Source organism: Cavia porcellus, unplaced genomic scaffold, assembly GCF_034190915.1.
Source record: "Cavia porcellus strain 051 isolate PalLab524CR breed Dunkin Hartley unplaced genomic scaffold, mCavPor4.1 scaffold_8, whole genome shotgun sequence".
Taxonomy (NCBI): Eukaryota; Metazoa; Chordata; class Mammalia; order Rodentia; family Caviidae; genus Cavia; species Cavia porcellus.
Window position 1 is genome coordinate 55,235,693 of NW_026947491.1, and position 23,584 is coordinate 55,259,276.

Sequence of the window (23,584 nt, forward strand, 5' to 3'; positions counted from 1 at the left end):
AATTAAACCAAGCAACAATATATACTCATGATTATTTGTAAAGGCTACCATTAATAGACTGATTTTCTATTTTATTGTGTGGTTAAATGCCAGGGTCCTTTTGTTTTTTGTACCAGGGATTGAACTCATGACCTCATACTTGCCAAGCAGGCACTTGTGCCTCTGAGCTATATCCCCAACAATGCCAGAGGCTTATACCAGCAATAACTAACTACAACCTTGCACTTGCCAGGCAGGTGCTTCTACCACTGAGCTAAATCCTCAGCCCCAGTGCTAGGGTCTTGTATCAGCTAAAACTAACTAAACAGTGAAAATCCAGAAAGCTGAGATCATGGCTCAGTAGAAACCTTCTGTAATGATTACAGCTGTTAACATTCATTATACACTGGCAGCACTCTACTCATTTTGTAGCATGTAGCCCATTGAATTTAACTAGTTAGCATCAAAAGAAAGCTATTAACATATTATTGAACTATTACAATATTTTCTTTTTATTTCCCTCCCAAGTTGCTCAAACTCCTCCTCCTACTCTTCCTTTCTCTTCCTCCTTCTTTATTCTTCCTAGGAATGTTACCTACTAATTACAAAAACTAAGAAAAAAACAAAGACAATTAGAAAAAATTTTTTAAAAACAGCCATAATATACTACTTGGATTCAATCACTCTTATTTTAGGATTCTTTTTTACCTCTATGGATAAGATTATATTTGGGGAGTGAGGATGTATAAATATACAAATAGATACATAATCGTGCTATGTAGGTACATACACATTTTCAATCAATTCTATTCAAATAACAGTGCATTAAAGCTTTCCAGTATGATAATCTTTTATGAAATAACTTTTAAAGTGTGAGTTTATTCACTGTATATGCAACAGTTTATTAAACTACACGCTATGGTTTATTACTTGATTTACTATTTTGTTGGAATAAATAATACTGGAAAAAAGATACTTGGATATATCTCTTTGTGTGTACTCAGAGAAGTTCCACTATGGTACCAAGATTTAAAATTGCTGAGGCATAAGGTATAAACATTTACAACTTCAATAAATACCATATTGTCCTCCAAAGTGTTTTTCCTATCTATCCCTATTTAACAGAATATTAAAATTCTCATCAGTTCACATTCTTACTAACATTTGATAATGGTAAACTTTAAAAAAATTTCAAACTGATGGAATGTGAGCTGGTATTTCATTGTGTTTTTATTTTACATTTTCATATTCACTAGTTTTTATGTATTCATTGAGACATGATGAAATTGTTGAGAGATAGCTCAGCGGCATAGCGTCTGCCTAGTAAGTGCAAGGTCTAGAGTTTGATCCATGGTTAAAAAAGAAAGAAAGAAGGAAATTGTAAAGGTTTCACTCTCTTATATCACATTAGGTTTCTTAAGAAGCTCCAAGGATTTCCCTTGTCTCTTCCACCAAGAAGCTGCCACCTTTGAAGCAAAGAATGAGTCCTACCCAGGCACATCTGCACTGTAGTGTTAGGTTACCCAACCTCCAAGAATTGTGAGCAATAAACTACCCTGCTTAAGGCACATTGTGCTTGAAGCCCCCAGAATACTCAACCTTTATCACTCAGTCAAGAATGATTGCTTGAATATGGGAAATTGAAGAAATCAACCTGTCTCACAGACTAATATTTTCCAAATTTAAAGAGAACAAGAATGACTTATAAGCTTGTCAAAATATTTCCTAAGCCTCGTCGCCTAGAAATTCTGATTAAGTTTATCTGGAATTAAGCCTAATAATTCACACTTGAAAATACACAGAAGTATATGATACAACCAATCTTTATACTGTACTTTTAGAAGCCTTGGTTTAGGCTGAGATGATTTTTTTAAAAAACCTTCCATTAAAAATCTATTAGATAATATACCTCAAGGTGGTGAAAAGAACAAATTTCAAATGAGCTTCCCAAATAAGTTCCAGTATCTTTATGAAGTTTGTGTAAAGAATCGTACTCTCCTCTTGGGTGTGTAGCTCTCTGATTTCAGAGCTCTTTTTGATAGAAGAGCCCTCAAATTTAGTTTGGCATGTCCCAGTCTATTAATTAGATAAAACTTCCCATATCTTTTATATTGGGAAGTAGGAAGAAAATGTTCAACTGGGAAGAGTAACAAGAGAGGGGGTGGGGAAGGGAGTGAAAAGGCAAAAAGGAGAATGGAGGAAAAAAAGAAAACAAAGCTTTTGTAAATGGGGAGAGGAATTGGGAAAAAAATTAGGATACATTATGTACAGGTACAAATTCTCTAGAATGAATACTAATAAAAATAGTTTAAAAATTTTAGAAACTTCTTCTACTTTTTAAAAGAAGGACTTGAAAAACAATTCTGTTGATTTCTGTATAAATTCTTCCATGCCATGCATACAAATATATAATAAAATCAATATTGGTATAGATTTCCTTCCTGGCAAATTACCATTCCCTTAGATGAATTATTCTGTATTTAAAAGTTTATTTAGTCTTTCAACAGAGTTTAAAACATCTTTCAGATTTGAAAAAGTATCCCATGTCTATAAGACTGCATGGTTTTTTTTCTGAATTAACTTATGTAATAAGAAAATACAAAACTTGCAAATGAAAACCTGGTTAACAGTGGACTAATTTGGGAAAAATTCCTTCATTCATTTTGAAAGTCTAACAGTTTTGAACCGTCTTAATTTTATGGCTTATTTTGTTCTCAAGAAAAATGTTTCAGATTCATTTTTCTCTGAAAAGGCTAAAAGAAATTTGCCATACAGTACCATTTCAATAGGTCCTTTAAAAAAAGAGCATTGCAGAGTCTAATGGGTACCATGTGCAACTATTCAGTATTTGCTCTAAAAAATGGAAGGTTGTTTTGTTTTCTCTGTGCCTTGATCTACTTCTAACTTCCATTACCCACTTTAAGCAGTCAGTAGACTCTGCAGACTTTTACCAACATTTAAGATAGCATCAGTTTTCATTGCATTGTGTATGTGCTTCTAAAAAAAGATGATCTAAGTAGCAAGTCAGATTACTCAATTTGTAGACTTCATGTCCCTGCCAAAATTAAACTTTCTAGATTTCTATGGAGCAGGAGAAATAATTTTATTTATTCTAATTTCTTTAAGTACTTCTCATTGGGGCAGACAGTTCAAGGGTGTTCAAGTTCCCAAAACTCCTTATTATCTTAAAGATTTACTTCTCCCATTTACATTAGCTGTATCTAAGACCTGGAAGCATTTGAGTTTCAGCCTGTGAAGTTTAATCACCCTTTATAATCACCCTTTAAGAGAAAATGAATGCTCACAGAGATTAAATAACTTGGCCAAGGTTATCCAACTAGTTAGTGGCACTGAGCCAGTCAAGATCCAAGTATACTGGCTTGTTGTAAAAGGTGCTATATTCATTTCACCACTTTTTCATTCTCCTTATCTGAACCTCACATTTGTTTGAAATAAGAAGCTTCTGTACTCCTTAGCTTTAAAAAAACTGCATCGTGGCACTTGCCATTTTTATTCACACCCCAAGTTTCAAAATATCATTAACAGATTAAGTATTTTACTACATGCTATTTTTGCATGTAGTAAACTCCTTTGCCTTTCCACTGCCTTCTAGCTGTTCAGGGAGGTGGTGAAGAGAGATGGGAATGATAAAATTACAAAGAGAAAAGAATGAAGGGTTTTAAGAGGTGAATAAAAATGAGGGAATGGTGGATTAGCCGAGGAAGAAACTGTAGTGCAAAGACAGAGAAGTAGAAAGTATGATGGTGCTTTCTGAAGAGCAAATACAGGAAGAGCTGAGAAACAAAACCAGCAATGTCATCAATTATTTTTCTTTTAGGGCACATGCTTATTAATAATAATCACTACTATTATTCAAAATAAGGTTTTTGCTACCGTTGAATTGTCCAAGCTGGGCTCAAATTTATGATACTTTGCATCAGGTGCTCAGAGTGCTGGAGTTACAGACGTGAGCTACCATGCCTGGCTGGCATGTTTATTCTTTTAGGGCCTGCACTTATTCTATATACGTAAGTGATTTGCTAAATCCACTCTGGCTTTAGGCAGACTTTTCTTTTGGGCTCATGTATCCAGTAGTACATAAAATTGTGAAGGTAGCAAACTTATCTCGGAATTCTTTGTACATTCATCCATTCAACTCTATTATTCAACACAATGATTTTTCGTTTTTTTTTTATTCACCCCAGGATGCAAACTGATTCTCACTGAATGCTTTAGTTTCAAGCCTTACTCTTTCCCATAATATTTATATTTGAAGTCTTCACTCTTAATCATTGAATACAAGAAACTCTCAAGGTTGAACAAGGGATTGTTCAAACATCAGTGAGCAGAAAAGGGAACTATTTCAAGATCAAAGAATCATTTCTAGAGTATTTTTAATTTTAAAATCAACTATCACTTTATGACAGTTCACTTTACTCATATCAAGCCTTATTTCTAGATGTCAACATTCTGAACTTCTTTTCTCTACTCAAATTCCTAGGTTCTTTAGGGTCTTATTAATCATTCTGATGGTAATGAATTAGTTCTACCTTACAACTTTTTTTTAATAAAAAACTTTGTTGAGATACAATTCACACAATATACAATTCATCCTGTCACCAGTCTAGTTCCTTGTGCTGTTTATTGGTTGATGGGCATGTGCCAGGCTATAAAGGTGTAGTGCTTCATTTAATCTTCATAAAAATTATTTAAGTTAGGTTTTTATAATTAAAATACAAGTGGATGCCTTATAGGTAGTAGATGAATGAGGTTTAAATTCATTTCTGTGTGACTACAACATATTCTTTCCATATAATGCTGCTTCTCTTAGGAAAATCACTTAGTTCTCTTTCAGAATGATGGAAAATTGGGGAAATGTAACCCTCTGAAGATATCCATGGTTAGAGAAACTTAGTTTTGTCAGGAGAAAAGTCAAGTAATACAACAAATAGCAACAATGGAAAGTTGTTTTTATAATCCCAATGAAAGTTCACATGATAATAGAAAGTAGATTTTGCAGAAAAAAGTTATGCCAATACAGCACTCCTTTTACTTGGAATGGTTCAGGTCTTTTCACTAGCACAGACAAGCATCTCTTCTGCTTTCCACCCAAGTAAATTAGGGTAAGCATTGATTATATATAGGGATTCTTGTCTACCATTTTGTCACATAACCTTTGCATCTTAGTCGTCTTTCCATATCTTTATGCTTGGAAATACTCAAGCAGTTTTGCTACAATTAATTTATTAAATACTTACATGGTTTTTACATGTTATGCACCTCTGTAAGTCACCAAATAAACGTGCAGAAATTAAAAATATTTAAAAACAGACCCAGTTTCAGTTTTTGTGGAATCTACATTTTAGTTCACACTTTCATAAGGACAGGTAGTGAGCATGTCACAGCGTAAACGGTACGCGGACTTCAGAAGTGGGGTTATAACAATGCTTTTCCTCTTGCTGACTATGACTCTGGCATTTGGTTTTTAAGTTTCGGTTTCCCAATTTGTAACATTTATTGTTGGCTTCCAATAAAGCTGATGTTGTCTAGTTTCACTTCAGGTCTAGGGTCATAGGAAGATAAAAACTGAGGAAATACTACCCTGAACCAGCAGAGGTTTCTTTCATTTCTTCTTCTTTCTTATCTGGCATTATTCAATACATATTTCACTTCCTATTCACCAAGAAAGTGGGACGTGTTTTTCACTGCAGCTTAGCAATCTGGGTGTGCCCGGGGAGGCGTCACAAAGAACCTGTGACAGGTCCCTACCTACAGCAAAGAAGGCTGGAAGGAACCCAGAGCGCACTTTGCGGCCAAACGTTCGGTTTCGGGTCGTCCTCGTGCCTATATTCACTGAGCTACTCGCAGTGAAAAGCCCCAAATCAAGGAGCTGCACATTTTCTGCCATCTCTCAACCGTCCTACACTGCCGCCCCGCCCCACCCCACTCCACTCCGCCCCACCCCACCTTCAAACCGGACTGAAAGCACAAATAAGACTTTAGACGCCTGTGGGAAGCAGGGAGGGGTAGGTAAGCCAAATGGAGGATGGACGGGCGGCAGCATCGCTCAAGCCACAGTGCAAGCCCTCCGCGAAGGGTTAAAACCTGGCGGCCTCCAGCCTGAGGAGGCCAAGGCAAGATGCTGGACGGGCGGGGACCGATGGGGGGCAGCAGACCACAGATGCGCACCTAGTCCGCCCCCGGGGCCTCCTCTTGTCCCGAGGTGCCGGCTCCCCCCCTTCCGTGCGTCTCTTTTGGTTTCGACCTGCCGACTGGGCGGGGCCGAGGGACGCCATTCCCACAATGCTCTGGGGCGTGCCGCCGCGGTCGCTGCCGCCTCCGCTACCGCTAGTGGAAGAAGATGGCGGAAGGCGGAGCGGCAGATCTGGAAACCCAGCGTTCGGACATCGCGACGCTGCTCAAAACCTCGCTTCGCAAAGGGGACACCTGGTAAGTGAAAGGGGTTGAGGTGGCCGCGGTTGCCCGAGAATGGTGAAGACTTGGGCGGGTACTGCGGGCTGGTGTCTTTCGCTAGTGACAGGTGCGGGCAGGTCCGGTGGCGGCCGTGTTGGGCAGAACGATTTGGGGCAAAGGTTGGACCCAAGATGAGAGCCAGGGATTGTGGTTTGTGGGTGCATGCTGAGAGGTATGCAAGGAGGGGCGGCCGCGGCTGGTGCCTTTTTCCTCGCCTACTGCCGCTCCCACCTCTGGCCTTCCCGAATGGTAAGCTGCAGTGGTTCGGCTCGGGTCTACACTGTTTTGACAGATCCTGAACCCGCGGCTTCTTAAGATCTTCCACGCTTTACTCCAGTCATTTCCTTTCCCGGCATTGTCGACATCCAAGTTCCCTGTTCTGATTCTCGCAGTCTTCCGGGATGGGGGCTGCAGGATGTTTGCGGTCTGTACTACACAGGTGGTGTGCGTTAGGGTTCCACTTAAGAGAAAGAAACCCTAAATTTTAGCTCCTTGTCAAAAGGAGGGAGAGGAGTACGGAGCCTTAGGCGTCTGAGAGATACCACGTGGTCTGGTGCTTTGGTGGAGGTTTGATAGAAGCCGGCAGCGTTTCTATTAGAATTGCAGCCCTTCCCTCCTGTTTGAAGGATAAAGTAGGCCTGCAGAAAGTAGATAAGTCTACTTGAGGCTTAAGTATGTGCTACTATTCAAACTCGTAAAATACTGAAGGCTGTACTACCCTTAAAATACGGAAAGAATTATGAGGATATTTGAATACTTGTGTGCCATAGCAAGTGACACCCAGAATAATTTAAAATATGTGAATATGTAACACAAAGAGAATATACTGTGCGTTGGGAGAAGGATAATGTGCCCAAATCTTTATTATAATAAAAACTATTTTCATTTCCCACTATCACCATAACAGTGATAGACCATTTACAAAATGTTTTGTTTCTTCTAGTAGTGTGGTGTAGTGAAACAAGGGTAAGATTTAGACCTGAGTTACTTCACAGTATCTCAATTCAACTTTCAGAATAACTTTGAGTCAATTACATTATAAGTCATTACACCTCAGTAACTTCATCTGTAATATTGGCAATAACAATTGTATTAACCTTGATTCAATTAAATATTTCACAGGATTAGATATTTATATCCTAAGCTTTAGTCACTTTTTCATGCCTACCTTTTACTTAGAAGAATGCTATAATATTGGAATCATTTTCAATTAAGCTAAATAGGTGGCAGACTTGGGACTTGAATTTAAGTATACTTTGATCTAAATCTTAGTACTTTTTTCAGCTTTGTTAGGCTATATGCTATGTGTCTATCACAAAAATTCTAAGGGTGTAAATATACACTTGTTGCATTACAGCAAAAAATAGAATGTTCAAATAACTTCGTAATTATTTATACTGCAATGTCCGTAAGATATTTATTACTGAGGAGAATTGAGCATTTCCTAGGAGATGTTTATGTTGGCCTCAGGATTTTTAAAGAATAAATCTTGTCCGTTAAAGGACGTTTAAAATTTTTAATCCTCCAGGCTATATCAACCTCATGAAAATATAAATATGCATATCCATTTTAGCATAAGTTAAAATGTGGGTATTATTTGTTTCTCTTCAATGCTGACATGTCTTTATATACACAATGTTTTTGAGTCTACAGTGTAATAGAAGCTGTGTGTGTGTGTTATGGGGCATTAAACTTTTTAAAGTTTGGGTTTTTTTTTCTTTTGGTACCGTGGATCGAGCTCATGACATAGCTCTTGCCAGGCACGCACTTATGCCACTGAGCTAAATCCCCAGCAAGTTTGGTAATTTTTAAGTGAGTGTATTTTTATCTTTTAACAAAGTTACTGTAAATCATTTTGAAGTGTATATATATATATATATATTTTTTTTTTTTTTTTTGGTCTTTTTGAGACAGGGTCAGGCTGGCCTTGAGCTCACTATCTAGCCCAGGCTGGTCATAAACTCTCAGTGATCCTCTTGCCTCAGTCTCCTGAGTACTGAGATTACAGGCATGTACCACCATGCCTTATTCTTTAAATAAGTTCATATTTCAATTATTTTAGTGCTTTCATTTAAAAAAAAAACAGATGACCAGATATTTAGATAACAGCAGAATGTGCAAGTTTTATTCTCACATTAATACTGTGTTTAAGGGAAAAATATTGCAGGCACAAAATGCAATTGGAGAGTTGTAGAAACCAATTTAGTTAATACATGAGTCATTTTTACTTGCAAACTGGCAGGTGAAACATGGTCAAAGGAAAAAAAGCGTAAAGCAAAAATTTAATTCAGAGTTTTACAGAGAATAACTTGCTAAATACAAGTTTGATAATGAACTCATGAATACAGAACTGATAAGGAAATTTAATAATTTAGTTTGGGGCTCATTTTTGAAACTCAGATTTCTAATTTTTAATATCTCTTTAAACTCTAAATTAGCCTTCTATGGTATTTTTACAAATCCTGTTTAATAGCTGAAACAGGGCATGTGCAAATGAACATTGTCTTGCATATAGCCATTTTAAAAAGAGAGAACTATTCAGAAAAAGTGATAGGTTTACCGTAGAGTTATTCTTGACCACATATTGCAGATATTTGCAGTTATAAATCAAGTGAATTAAATAGAATAAATTCACTAACTAGTGCTTGAGCACTTTGCAGATAGTAATTTTCTCATGGTATTTTGCAAACTCATAATTAGGCAGGTACAAAGATTTCTTTTATTCTACATGGATAGTAGAGTTTCTGTTTATTTGCAAGCAGTGAATGACTTTTATCTCAAAACTACTTTTAGGAGGATGAAGTTAGGTAACATAGGTCTGAAATAAAAAGGAAAATACTGCATAATATACTATATTACTAGATTTAGAGTGAGAAGTAAATCAAAGTAGATGCAAGAGTTATACTGTACCTATTAAAAAGATGAGACAGGAAAGTAACACTCATCTGTGCCAGAAGGAAAGTTATAGTCTTGATGCTATTTGTTGATTAGTGTTTCAGTTCTAACAAGAATCACAAAAGCATGAACAATATAAAATTAGTATTTTAAGAACTATAAAAAAGATTAAGAAATTAAGTTTTTTTATTTTAGGATGAGAAAAGACAACTTTTTAGATGTATGGTGGTTTCTCTTAATGAGACAAGAAGAAAACTTGCTTAATTTTCATACTTGATTATATGTTAGCATTTTAAGAATCTATTTAAGCAGTGATAGTTAAATAAACGAATTACAAAGACAGATAGATTATGACTGTTCCCTTTGGAAATATCTTTGGAAACAGACTTATTGTGAATCACGACTTCATTTCCCCAGTTTTTATTAAATGTTATTCATCTATAAATCATTTTCAGTAACTTGGAAAGTGTTAATTTGTGTTTAGAGTCATATAAGATACCTGCATTTTTGTTTAAATAAATTTCTAAAAAATCTGAATAAAGTTTTAGGCAGGATTCATTGGTTTTAGTTTTTAGAACATTCCCTCCATATTTGCTGTTTTATTTAGACCTTTGATGCTTTTTTTGGTCCCAAATGTTAGTGACACTACTAGAAAATAATCTTAAGGTCACAAAGTAGTTAATAATGTGGAGAGATACTATTAATCAACATGAACTCAAGATTTGTTTTTAATTACTAAAGAAATTTGTTAAAAGTAATTTTTCATTGTGCCAGGGTGTTTACCATCAAATAGGGTATATAGATAGCATTTACAGGAAATGAAACCAGAAAGCAAAACTTACAAAATACTGGTAAATTGCCAAAAATTACGGTCAAGATAGTGACATTACAAACTATTTTTTCATATTTTGGTTATTTCGAAATAGAGAAAAGCAATTTTTCTTCTTTAAGCTTTTTCTGTTTTTGTAACTTAGTGAATCCAGGATTAATGTACCTTCTTTAGTCAAGAAGATCCAAAGCTAGCCACCAATGTTGTTTCTCTTTTTGTGATGTGCAGACTTCAGTTTTCTTAATTATATCATTTTTTCCATTAGCATTTGAAAGATACTAAATGGTAGTTTTATAAATGATAGTAAAAATTCGTTTGTCTTGCATGACTTGCAATATTACAGTCAACAACACGATGTGCCAGGTAATGTTGTAAGTGTATTTGCCTTATTTACTCATCTCAGTTTAGGGGACTAGTACCACTATTTATTTTGACTGAACAGAAATCTAGGCTCTCAGCAGTGTTCACACAGTGGTATAGCTGGAATTTGACCCTAAGTTGTCCCCATCTTTAGTTCATGTCCTGAAATCACTGTCCCAAACTGCCTCTTAAGATTGGTTTAAAATAGTTTCCCTTTGTGGGGAAAAAAGGACTACTTTTCCTTTTTAAATGCAGTCTACTTTATTTTTAGCAGTAGAGTTCTACCATGTTACCCTACACTTGTCTCTTGAAACTATTCAGTTTAGGTATGATGGAATATATGGAAAATCTTAACATCTTGCTGAATATATAGAACAAATGTCATTTTTATTCAGAAACACATTTAAACAAGAATCTAGTATCACTGTTGATCTTTTTAATTTTTAAAATCAGTAATTTACACTTTTATTACAGGTGATATGGTTCCCTCTGATACTGTTTTACAGAACTAATGCATCAACTAGGTAGTAAGATCTTGAAGTGTATTTTGTTTTTAATATTTTGTCCATGTTTTCAATGTATTGTTTTACTGCAAGCAACAGATATGTATTCTTTTTGGATTACAAGTCCATAGATGTAGCCCAAAATAAAACCCACTAGTACTAATGTTTGATATTTTTATACTATCTGAATTTTTTAGAGGAGGAATAATTCTTTTAATGAATTTTAAAGTCAATGAATATTTTTCAGACAATGGAATGTATAAGCATAAGCCTTATCTTTAGTGTCTTTCTAAAAAACTGAAGCCCCAGTAGCGTCACTATTAATAGGGCAGCTTTAGTTATCAAATATGTCCATTTTATTACAGGCGTTTAGAATAATTCTTCTTTTCCTCATTTTGCTTTTCCTTCCTCTTTTCCTTCATTTCCTGACTTTATTAATAAGCCATGATTATTGATGAAAGTGAGTTGGTACCATCCAGTGTACCGGCAAAAAAAGTAAGGGAGGAGTTGAGAACAACTGACAAAGGTTGACTGTGTATACTGATTTGATCATCAAAATAGGAGACATGCAGGATATACCTATACACACACACACACACACACACACACACTTTCTTTTTTGGTACTGGGGATCGAACTTGGGACCTTATGCTTGTCAGGCAGGCACTTATGCCACAAACTAAATCCCTGGCTCCATGTTTTTTCTTATACATGAAGAATCTGAAGGAAATAGTTGACTTGCTTGTGACTCTCTTGTGGTAGCACTACTAGCAATGAACATTTATTGAATACTTAACACTGTACCAGTCGCTATTCTAAATACTTTATACTTATGTGTCTTTATAGTATATACTCTCTTAATATCTTTTTGTGTTTATTTCATAGCTGATTTAACATACTATAGAAATGATCTCTGAAAGTATAGCCTTCATAGCTGGTTTAAATACTTGGTTATAATTTTTAAATAATGTCATTTTCTCCTTAACATTAAAAGTGGCTTTGTGATATTATTGCTAAAATGTAATTCAGATGATATTATTAAACCATGGTGATTTCTCTTCCTTCTTAGTTCTATATAGTTTTGAACAGCTGATAGTTTTCTGTTCCCTGAGTAATGTCAGTCCAATTTGTGTCTTTTCCATAACGAAGGAAATGAAAATAGAAGACAGACTGTACTGATGCTCCATTTGCCAGACTTCTCTTCCCAGCTATTCTTTAAGAAGAGAATTACTATATATTTCCTTTAAATTTTTCGTCCAGTTTACATGAAGAAACTGACATAAGACTAGCAATCAGTGGCATCAAGTTTTTATAATTAAAATTATCTGAGGAAAGGATCAAGAATAGCTCTTCTGCTAGAAGGCAGAAAAGTTCTCTAGGATTACCCTGTTATTTGGTTATGCTTAGATGCTTTTACTGCTACCATCACTAAAATTTTATGTGGTTTCTCTATAGCTCTCTAAAAAGAAGGATGATTGTTACCAGTTTTTCTCTTCTACAGTGAAAGTTAAAAATGGTGTTTCTTCCATTTTTTTAGTTTGGAGAAAACCCAGATATTAATATAATAATTCCCCACTTGTCCAAGAAGCTTATTTAGAAGTAGTACCCACAGAGAGGGCTTCCTTTCTGAAAGATGTCAAGGTTTCACTGGTAATGCTAAGAGTTTTTCTGAAGGTGGGTTACTCTTAAATTTCAGATAGACAATTAAAATCAAAATCTAAATGCATTAAAAACAAAATATTTGAGTGAAAAGAGCATTAAGTTCCTTTATTGTGGTAAAAAAAAAACTTGATAGTTTGGGTTGTTTTCTATTTTATAGCTTGACAATTTTCTATTTTATAGCTTGACAACTTTTTATAGCTTGACAATTTTTAACAGTTCAGTGAAAACATCTTTGTTAAAAATTGAAAATTTATATTGATCATATTTTGAAGGGATTTCAAAGTGAAGAATTTTTTTATTCTGAGGAGAGTTGTAGTTATTACCAGATAACTATAGCTGTGATTTACAAAAGTTATTACTCATTTATTATGTCAAGAGCTTTTTCTACATATGTGAAAAAGTGTTAGTATTGTCATTTTACAGGGACAGAAACTGAAGTTGCAAAGTGATACACTTGGTCAGAAGTAGAGCATTTTATATCTGTCCTGACTGCACATGAAGGTAGAGCCATACCCAAATTATGGGGGCAACTTTTTGAGAGATGAATATTTAGGAACTTTAAAATCAAGAAATGACACCATGTCACCCTAGATAAACATGACTTTCATCTGTTGTTTTTATGAGGAACTGGTAGAATTTTCTGAATCTCCTGTTTAGCCTTGCTTCTCCACCTTGATGCAGGTGGCATTTCCCATTTCCTACCTTACTGGCTTTATACATCATTTCTGTTTTTCAAATAATATATTTTAGTGATTTCTCACTTGCACTTCAAACCTAGTTCAGACTGATTTCTGTACTCATTCCTTATAATCCATCCAGATTTATGGTCCTTCCACTCTACTTTTTGAAAAATGTACACATGACAACCATATATATATATATATATATATATATATATATATATATATATAGTAGATACAAATCACTTACTTATAGTAGATACAAATCACTTATTGTGATATATATATATCACAATAAAAATGACATTACAATGAATAATATATTAGAATTACTATATATTAATATATCACAATAAAGGTGCTATATAATCTTTATTGTGATATAATTCACATATCATACAATTCAACCACTTGAAACAATTCTCTAGGTATTAGTTATTCACAAGTTGTGCAATTATTATTAGAATATTTTCATAATCCTGCAAATAAATTCCATACCCATTAGCAATCATTTTCAATTTCTACCCCAAACTTTACTACTCTGGGCAACTACATTTCTACTTTCTGTCTTTATGTTTGCTTATTCTGGGTATTTTATTTAAATGTCATCATATAATATGTACAATTTTTATGTGTATTTCAGTTAGCATAGTGTTTTCTAGGTTTAGCATGTTGTAACATGTATCAGAATTTTACTGACAACTATTCATTGTATAGATGTAACTATATACCCATTAGATGATGGACATTTTGGTTTCTAATTTTTGCCTGTCCATAACTATGAACATCCATTTGTGAGTTTTCATTTCTCTTGGGTGTATAGCTAATTGGAATTGTTAAATCTAGTTTCAACTTTTTGAAAAGCTGCTACACTGTTTTCCGAACAGCATTTTACATCACCTATAGTAGTATATGACAGTTCCATTTTTCCCATATCTTTGTTACTTCCTTGTATTCTTTTTATTAGAGTTGTCATAAGTGGATGTAAAGTGATACCATTAGGATTTTGATTTATATTTCTCTGGTAATTAGCAATGTTGAGCATCTTTTCATCTGCTTATTGACTATTTGTATATCTACTTGGGGTTTCTCTTTAGCTCCTTTACCAGTTTGTTTTGTGTGTGTGTGGTCCTGGGCATCAAACTCACAACCTTGTGCTTGCCAAGCAGGTGCCTATGCCACTGAGCTAAATCCCTGGCCCTCTTTAAAGTGTTTAAGATTTGGTTTTTATTAACTTGTAGGAATTTTTTATAGTAGATACAAATCACTTACCAAACAGTTGATCTGAACAATTTTGTACCACATAGGAGTTTTTTCATTTTATTGATGGCATCAATAAAACTGAAGCACAGTTTTATTTTAGTGGAGTCCAGTTTATTTTCGTCCGTCATTTTTGCATTGTATGTCATGAATAAGATTTTGCCTAAATTAATGTTATGACTTAATCCTGTACCACCTTTCACAAGTTTTATAGTTTCAACTCTTAAATTTTGGTCTGTGATTTCAATAAGTTAATTTTTTTGTATGTAATAATGTGAGGAATTTGGCCAATTTCATTCTTTTGCATGTGAGTATTCACTTTTCCTGTAGCGTTGTCTTGGTATCTTGGTCAAAAATCATTTGACTGTAAAAGTGGAGGTTATTCCTAGACATTCAGTTTTATTCTGTCAATACATGTCTATCCTTATGCCAGTACCACACTATCTTAATTACTATAGATGTGTAGTAAGTACTGAAATCTGGAAGTGCTGAGTCTTCTAGAAACTTCGTTTTCAAATGTTTTGAGCTTTATACATACTAGTTTATATTTTATTGAAATGCTATTTTGTAATCTTAAATGTTAATATTTCATTAGTCCTTATAAATGTTACATTTCCCATTTTAATAATTTGTGTTTTTACTTCTCATAGGAAGTCTTTTTTTTTTTTTTTTTTTTTTTTTGGGTCATTTTTTGGTCATTTTTTGAGACAGGGTCTCACTATGCAGTTCAGGCTGGCCTTGAGCTCACTTTGTAGCCCAGGCTGGTCCCAAACTCCCAGTGATCTTCCTGCCTCGGCCTCCCCAGTGCTGGGATTGCAAGCGTGCACCATAGTGCCCAGCTTCTCATAGAAAATTTTGTCTACTCCTTTATCTCTTACAGGTATATGATATGGTAGTATTCACTCAGTGAAAGTTGTATATCGTTTAACCCACAGATCTTTCTGTCATTCCTAACCTCATGCCCCAAATGCACAAACTCTACCTTAAGAACATAGGTGTGTTAATTATCAAAAAGACATTTGTAGTATCTCTGTGGAATCAGATAGGACAGCAGCTTTAGCAGCTGAAAAAAAGGATAGAATCCTAAATTAATCCTTCCAGTGAAAAAAGTCATATGCTACTTAAATGCTTAAAAATATTTATAACATTTTGTTTATGCAAAGTCAGTTATAAAAAAAATCAAAACAGTTGTGGATAAATGCAAAATTCAGGGTAAGAATTTGTAAAGGAGGACCATGGAGGAGACTGTATTTGTATTTGTAGTAGTCTTCTTTAGCTACATTTTAATTGTATGTAGATGGATCTTAACGTATGCCTGCATATGATATACTGTTGTTTAAAAGTACAGTAAAGTTGTTTGTAGGCAGTTTTGTTTTGAAGAAATCCTAATTTTTCTTAGTGTTGTTTCTTCCTTTCTTTCCTACTTCCTTACTTCACTGCCTGCCTTCTCAGTTCTTCCAGTATAGAAAAGTTAGTTAGCTCAGGAAGTTTATCCAGTAAAGGTCAAACATTATCATTATTTCCTTCTTATTTCTTAAATTTTTGTTTAAACTTACATGTCAGATATAGTTGCAGAATGCCTTTAGTATGGAGAGGCATGCATATTTATGGTATCATCAACAATATGTACATATTCTAGATGAAGAATTCTAAAGTCTTACTTGGCCTCCCTCCTTATGTTCTTTTGTCTTAGTTTAGCTCTAAAAAGAGGTCATAAAATTAGCTCTTGCTAACTGATGGAGCTAATGTGCAGAGCAGAAAATAGGTTAGAAATGCTTGAAATCTGAAAATTAAGATAAAAAGAGAATGTAAACTAGGTCATTGGTTTATTTGAAAGTATCATAGTTTTTATTTACTGAACCTGAAATTCTGAGGTGTAGCGGTGTTTTTAAAAAATCAATGAAATATCTGAGTTACAATAACTTAAAATACTAGGTACTGCCTATTATCCCCTTAATGTTAAAAACCTGGTGTTACATTATCACCATTCAAATGTAGTTTAGACATTTCTTTAAGTAGGAAATTAGATGAGTAAATTAGCATGCAGAATTTTCATGCTGTTAATTCTGTGTGAGATAATTATAAATATGTTTCTGAGGTTAAACATGCTGCTGTGTATTTCTTGTGAAAGAATGACTGCTTACTCTGCAGAGTGAATAGTATTTGAAACATTATATTTGTGTGAATATTAGGCAATTAACATTTTTTCTGAAACTTGTTAGAATAAACATGCATATGTATTTATTCCAAATGCATATGTATTTATATTCATATTCATTATCTCTGAGCTTTGTAAGTCCTCCTATTGGGATTTCCCTATACTGTTTTTAAACTCTTACTAGGCGTAGGACTATTTTAGACTCATTTATTTATCCCTGTCTTTTTAAAATTTGCCTCTACTGTATATAAAACCACCAAAACACTTTTTAAATTCTCATGTCTTACCTTCTGTCTCGGTCAAGGCCTGGTAGGAGGACTTTTTTAGCTTTTGTAATAGCCTTGCTGCATTTGAAGACTGTTAAAATCGACCCCAAAGCTCCCATGTTCTCTAGAGCCACTGAAAATTATTTGGCTCAGATCAAAATACAAATTATCTTTCTTATGACCTTCAAAATATTTAGCATCAAAAATTTAAATCTTTTAAAGTACTCAATAACTTTATGTAAGTTTTTTATTTACTAAGTGTTTCACATGTTTGATCTTCCTAATACAGTAATCTTATGAAGTATCCCCAGTGATCATCATGAAATGTACATCAGATCATCTCTCTTCTCTGTCAAAAATCTTTCAATGATTTCCAGTATGTTTCAGTTACTTGCTTATCACTGAGACATAATACCTGACATAAGTTAGAAGAGCATAGGTTTATGGAACTTTGTAATGGTTGCAGTCCATAGTCCCCTGGCTCCAAGGCCAGGAGGCATGGCAGAGGAGAGGCAACTCATTACATGGCAATGAGAAACAGAGAGAGACAAGGGAAGAAGGAGGGATAGACCCTTCTAGGCCACACATCCCAATGGTCTGCCTCCTCTAACTGGGCTACACTTCCATTATCACATTGAGCTATAAACTCATCAGTGGACTAATCTGCTGATGATTTCATGCTCCCATGATCCAGTCACTTCCCCCAAACCTCATCTGAGAGACTTTGGGTGGATCTCTATATATAAACCATAACAGTGCACTTAGGATAAAATCTTTATTATTTTTTTTTAGGTACTTAAAGACTATATAGTGTGGCCCAGTCTACTCCTATCAGTCATATTAACATTTTGCCTCTCTTTCCATTAACTGAAACTTCATTTACTCCAACACAAAAATTCTCCCAAGTCCTGGCCCAAGTATATGATGTTGAGAGTTTCAGTAACTTTTCTTCATACTTTTCCTGGAGTCATTTCAATTCAGATGCTAAAATGTTACTTTTCAGGGAGATTTTCCTTTATCTAAATAATGCCCCTATTATATGCTTTCATAGTTCCCCATTCTTTTTCCTTCACAACACAGTATTTTACTGTATACTATATCTTGATTATTTACTGTCTGTCTTTTACACAAGACTCTGAATTCTATTAGCATAGGGACCTTGGCTCTTTTGCTAAACATCTTAAGTGGACTAGCACATTCGTAATAGGCCTTCAAAATTTTGACTAAGTGAATTCCATTAAGATAAACAATATAAGGGTTTCATTGCCTCTGACCTTCTTTAAGGTTTCACAGTAAATGATTCAGAATCTACTCAACTCTGATTTTGGGAGATTAAAAAAAAACTAATATTTATTTTTATTAGTACATGTTGGCAGTACATAATGATTATATCTATCATGGGAGTTTGTACATGCACATAACAAATCTTTATTCTTTGACATCCCTACCACTCTTCTCCCTCCTTACTGCCTGTGTGTTTTGCTCCCCTTCCCATTTGAGATTTATCTCTTTTCTATTTTACAGTTCTTTTGTTTTATCACCCCCTTTCCCTCCCTGTTCCCTCTATGTCTTCATCCTCCTCCCATCTGAAAGAGATCTCACTACTTTATTCTTTTTTGTTGCTCTATATTTTGGGTTTTTCATATAAGAGTGTGCCTGATTATTCACCTAATATTATGATCTCAGGGTGCATCCATTTACCTGCAGGTTACTCCAGTTTATCCTTTATGGGATTCCATTGTGTATAAATACTATATTTTCTTCATCTGTTGATGGGCATATAGGCTATTTCCAAAATTTACTTATTGTGACTTGTGCTGCTATAAACATGAGTGTGTATTTATTATGGCATGGTAATGTCTTTAACTCTTTCCTGAAAATATATAAGAGGAATAGCTGGGTCACATGGAATTTCTATTTAGAGTTTTGAGGATTTTATAGATTTTTGAGGAATCTCTAATGATCATACTAGTTTATATTCTCCTCAACAATGTATAGAAGGGTTTTTTCTCTCCACAGCTTGCCAACATTTGTTATTAGTGTGTGTGTGTGTGTGTGTGTGTGTGTGTTTTAATGGTAGCAAAGTTTTATTAAAGGTAGGAAAAGAAAGAGACTGCAGAGCAAGTTTGGGCCAAGTAAAAGCAGGAATCAAAGTACGCCCTTCAGTGTGAGGATGGACCATCGTGCAAGAGAGAACACAGTGGCAAAAACTCAATGTGGACTGTGCTTTTTGATTCACACATTCTTCAGTCTGAAATTAGGTCCAGGCTATCCTACTGCAAACCTGCTCAAGTTCTCGTGAGAAGTCAACCTGCAGGGCTTTGGGAACTGTGCTATGCATCTGTAATTAACTGTTGTGGGATTTTGTAATTAATAGGTCACACCTACTTCTGCAGCCAACTTTGCCACACTCTAACCTCGTTTCCTTGAGCAACACATATCACTATATTTCTTTATGAGGTAATGAGGGAATAGATGTCTTATTGTTTCTTTCAGCTGAAAGGAACTGTAGACCTTACTTGCTGGGAATTGTATCAGTGGTGTAGCTGGAAGAAGTAGTTGGGACTGTCTACTCTGGGTGGTAATTTTTGGGGCAGTATTATTGGTCAGAAGGAACTTTGTATTGTAACAATGTCCTGTTTTTGACAGCTAAGATTCTAGTACGTTGAATTTTAATTTTCTACTTTAGCATTGTAGATTACTATTTTTTTTACTTAATAGTTGTAAAAAGTTATCTATATTTTTCTCTATACTCATTTTAATTTTTTATTTAAGTAGGTCAATATATTCAGATAAGTTGAATAGCAGCAAATTGACGGACTACCCTGAGTGGGAGGGCAATAAATTGAAGAATTGCCCCAAGTGGCATGAACTTTAGCTACACCACTCAATTATGTGCTCTCCAGCTACATTGGGGTGTTGTAGCTCACTGACTATGTTGAAGTTTCTCTGTTAAAAGAAACTGTTAAAAAGACAATGAGAAAAGAATTAGTGGCCATTGAGCTACCTGTTTGGTGAGATGAAAACTGTATTACTGAATATGTACAACCCAAATAAAGAGGAACAGGCCAGATTTCCATGCTTCTTGTGGAGGACAACACATGACAAAGGTGGTTAGATAAACTATCGAGAACCTGAGAACCATAACCTTAGGATATTCCCCCTATAAATGGATCTAATTAAAAGCAGGCGCCACAATACAGGTACCCACTTAAGCTTGGTGAATTAGTGTCATTAGTGACACTATCTGGACCTGAAGCTTTCTGGAGAGGAGCCTCAGGTCTTTCAGAGGTTCTCGGGAATGACTTTCTTTTTAGTCTTGCAAGAATTCTAGTGACCATTTCCCATGTAGGATTTTTTTATGGCTTGTCATTGCATCCTTTAAAGACGGAACAGAATGGTTCTCCAGGAACTGGTTTGAGGGCTACCCATCTTTCATCTCTATCAATCTTTTGATTTCCCAGGGACACTTAGATGTCTGTCTTTGAGGACCTTTTACAATAAATGTCAGTGATCTGTTTGGGAAGATGGACTACTTCTAAAAGTTGTAGAATTTCCTGCTTATGTTTTATAGATGATTGCTTATTAGTCAGGAAGCTCCTCCTTTATAGATTATTCATGGGCAGGTAGCACTAGAAAGACATCTTCAGAGATATTCATATAAATATTTTACTTTTTGCATTTTCCCAAGTAAGGGCTATGAGCTCTTCTTTTTTTGAGCAGAGGTTCCTGGGGGAAGTTGGCCTTAGTGACCTGTTGTGAACTAACAACTAACCTGTCTTTTGATATCCTTCTTGGACAAAGCTACTTTCATCAGTGAACCACATCTCTTCAGCGTCTTAGAGGGGCAGAACTGGTGTTATGTCTCCTTGCATCAATCTGAGAAATCACTTGTTCACAAGAATAACTAACTTCTGGGCCTGTAGGCATTAGAGAGGCATTATTAAACTTAGTACAAGTTTTTATAATAACCTCAGGAGTACCTAAGAGCAGGGCCTGATACTTGGCAGGCCATTCCTCTGTTAACCCCAAGTAACCTTTCATTGGCAGAGTAGCACTGACCTGATGGGGAGTCAGGACTTCTAACCTCCATCTTTATATTGCAACATCTTCTATTAGGATGGCTGTAGCTTCCATTTCCAGGCAGATGGTCATCCAGCAGCCACTGCATCTAACTTTGAAAAGTATGCCATCGGGTGGGGTTCTTGTCCTAGCCTTTGGGTCAAGACATACAAAGCAGTGTTTCTTTTCTGACATGTAGAGGAAAAAGGATTTTCTTGTGTCTGGTTTTCCCAGTGCTGAAGCCCAAGTAAGGGTTTGTGTCTTTCTTGAAAGACCTTGTCAGTCACTTGTTTTTTTTTTTAACTTCCTGTGGAGGAAAGAGTATTGCAGGGGGATTGACAAGACTACAGAAGGCCATATTTAAGAAACCTGTATATGAGCTTTCAGTTAGAAAATTAGCTGAGGTCTTTTAGTTTTATAACTACTGGCATAGCTGAATTTGCCCTATCAAGTATTCCATTGTACCATATAGTAGGATCACCTGTTGGCTAATTTGGTCAGGAAGACTTAGTGTAGTCCTAACAGGTAAAATCCATTTTGGCCTTTGCCAGAATTTGAGAATTATCCCCAGTTTTGCTAGTAAATTTCTTCATAGTAAGGGAGTAGGACTCGATGGGACAGTTGGAAACTCATGGTTAAACATTTGGCCTTCAGAGTGACATGTCAGAGCAGAAATAAAGAATCTCTGACTCTGGGTCCCTTCAACCCCAACTATGGCTGTAGATATAGAGGATTGTCCAGAGAAGGAAGTCACAACTGAATGAAGTAATGAGCTTAGCTTACCCATGATACCCAGCATTACGAGGTTTCACATAAGAGATAATAATATGTAGACAAGAGCACTGTAGGTTCCCCTCAGGGCGCCCTGGTTGTCAGAGCAGGAACTGAGGGTTTTGGCTGGCCTATTCTCTCTGCGAGCAAGGGACAGTCAGCCCTCAAGTGCCATAACTCAGAAACATTGGCTGCCTCACTCAGAGCAGTGCCTAGGGGGCGGCTTGGTATGTTTGCGTGCCCAGCATCCAGATTCCATGCATTTGAAACAGGAATTCTTTCCTTGATAATTTTTGGGTTTTCCCTTAAATGATTTGAGTGAGTTTAAAGCCTTGCTAGTCACAATAGCTATATTCCTATTCTACACAGAAAAGACCAAGTTCAGCAATGGAGTCATACATATCTGGGATTCCATGTGAAGTTTCTTCATTAAACAGATGGGAAAGACCCACATCCCCCTGAGAGACAGGTAGAGATTTGAGGACAGGATCATCTAAGATATATCTCTCAGCTATGGAGACCATAGTTTCTGTTTTTTTCCTGAGATAAAGGTTCACAAAAGCCTAAACATAAGAGATTTCACTCCATCTTCTGTTTTAAGTAGAAACAGTTTAACTGAAAAATAGTCTCACAATTTAAACTACCTTCCCATAACCATCTCTCAACATTTCCTAGTTCATGCTGAACTGCAAATCATGTTGCAATAGTAGATAAGTTGTTCCTTTTTTAAACTGGCAGGGTCAGACCTTTCTCACTTAGCAAGGATACGGCCTAGTGGTGAAGCTGGTGGAACCTACAGAGTATAGTTCATGTGATTTCTTTTGGCTCATCCTGGGGCTTACGTACAGACAGAACTAGATCTCAGATCCATATAGATGGAGGAGTCCTGATTTGAACCCACAACAGTATCCCTTGTGAGACTAAAATATTTAGACAGATCTCTGTGTGAAGCTGGAATGATGCTGATATCATAGAAGCACAGGAAAAAGCCCTACTAAGGATTTTTTTGTCTCCACATGGGAGAGCCACTAACTCCCAGGGAGAGGGGTGTTGAGCCACTAGATGACTCTACCTAGCCCTTTGAAACTCACATAAAATCAAAGTAGAGATCTTTCCTACTGAGACTTTTACTCATGTTGAGCCACTTGATGGCTTTATTTAAGCAGAGTAGAGGCACTTAAGAAATGGTATTTCAGAACTTCCTTAAGGCATTTTGAGCAACTTCAGAAATACATCTTGCATTCACCCCCAGTAGTAAAAACTTTGATACTTGGCTTAAGGCAGTAGACATGGAAACCTCTTTTGAAAGAAAACCTTAAGAATGAAGATGGCTCTACATTTGACTGTATCGCTTGGATTAAGTTTTACTGGCTGTTCTTTTGGTCTGCTCAGGCCGTTGGACAAATATTTCTAAATTTGCATTTTGTTAAAAGCAGTAAAGGGATGTAGCCTAATTCAGAAGAAAAGAGGAAGGCAACCCACATGTTCTGAGTAATGTGACAAACCAAAGTGATACTAAATAGGTTGAGATATCACACTGGGAAAGAAAAATCCATCTAGGAGAAAAGCCCAGATGAGACTTCAAGCACAAAAAGGGTAGGCATTTACTCAGGCAGGCTCCCAAATTACCAACAGCTATTTTTCCACAGAAAGTGAAAAAGCTGAATAAAGTATCATGGAACAGA

The 23,584-nt window shown here is 35.7% G+C and overlaps 1 protein-coding gene across 4 annotated transcripts in view; it reads left to right on the forward strand.

Moving 5' to 3' along the window:
* Positions 1-6,194: 6,194 nt before the first annotated feature.
* Usp15 (ubiquitin specific peptidase 15) overlaps positions 6,195-23,584 on the forward strand; it is a 138,996-nt gene continuing 121,606 nt past the window's right edge. For 2 of the 4 annotated variants that reach the window (XR_010049341.1, XM_023567594.2), the window contains exon 1: positions 6,195-6,429. Coding sequence is in view for 3 of the 4 variants with exons in the window: in XM_023567594.2 (XP_023423362.1) it covers positions 6,341-6,429 (89 nt within the window). In the remaining variant the exon portion in view is untranslated. The remainder of the gene's footprint in view (positions 6,430-23,584) is intronic. The other 2 variants (XM_023567590.2, XM_023567591.2) reach the window with 1 other exon arrangement.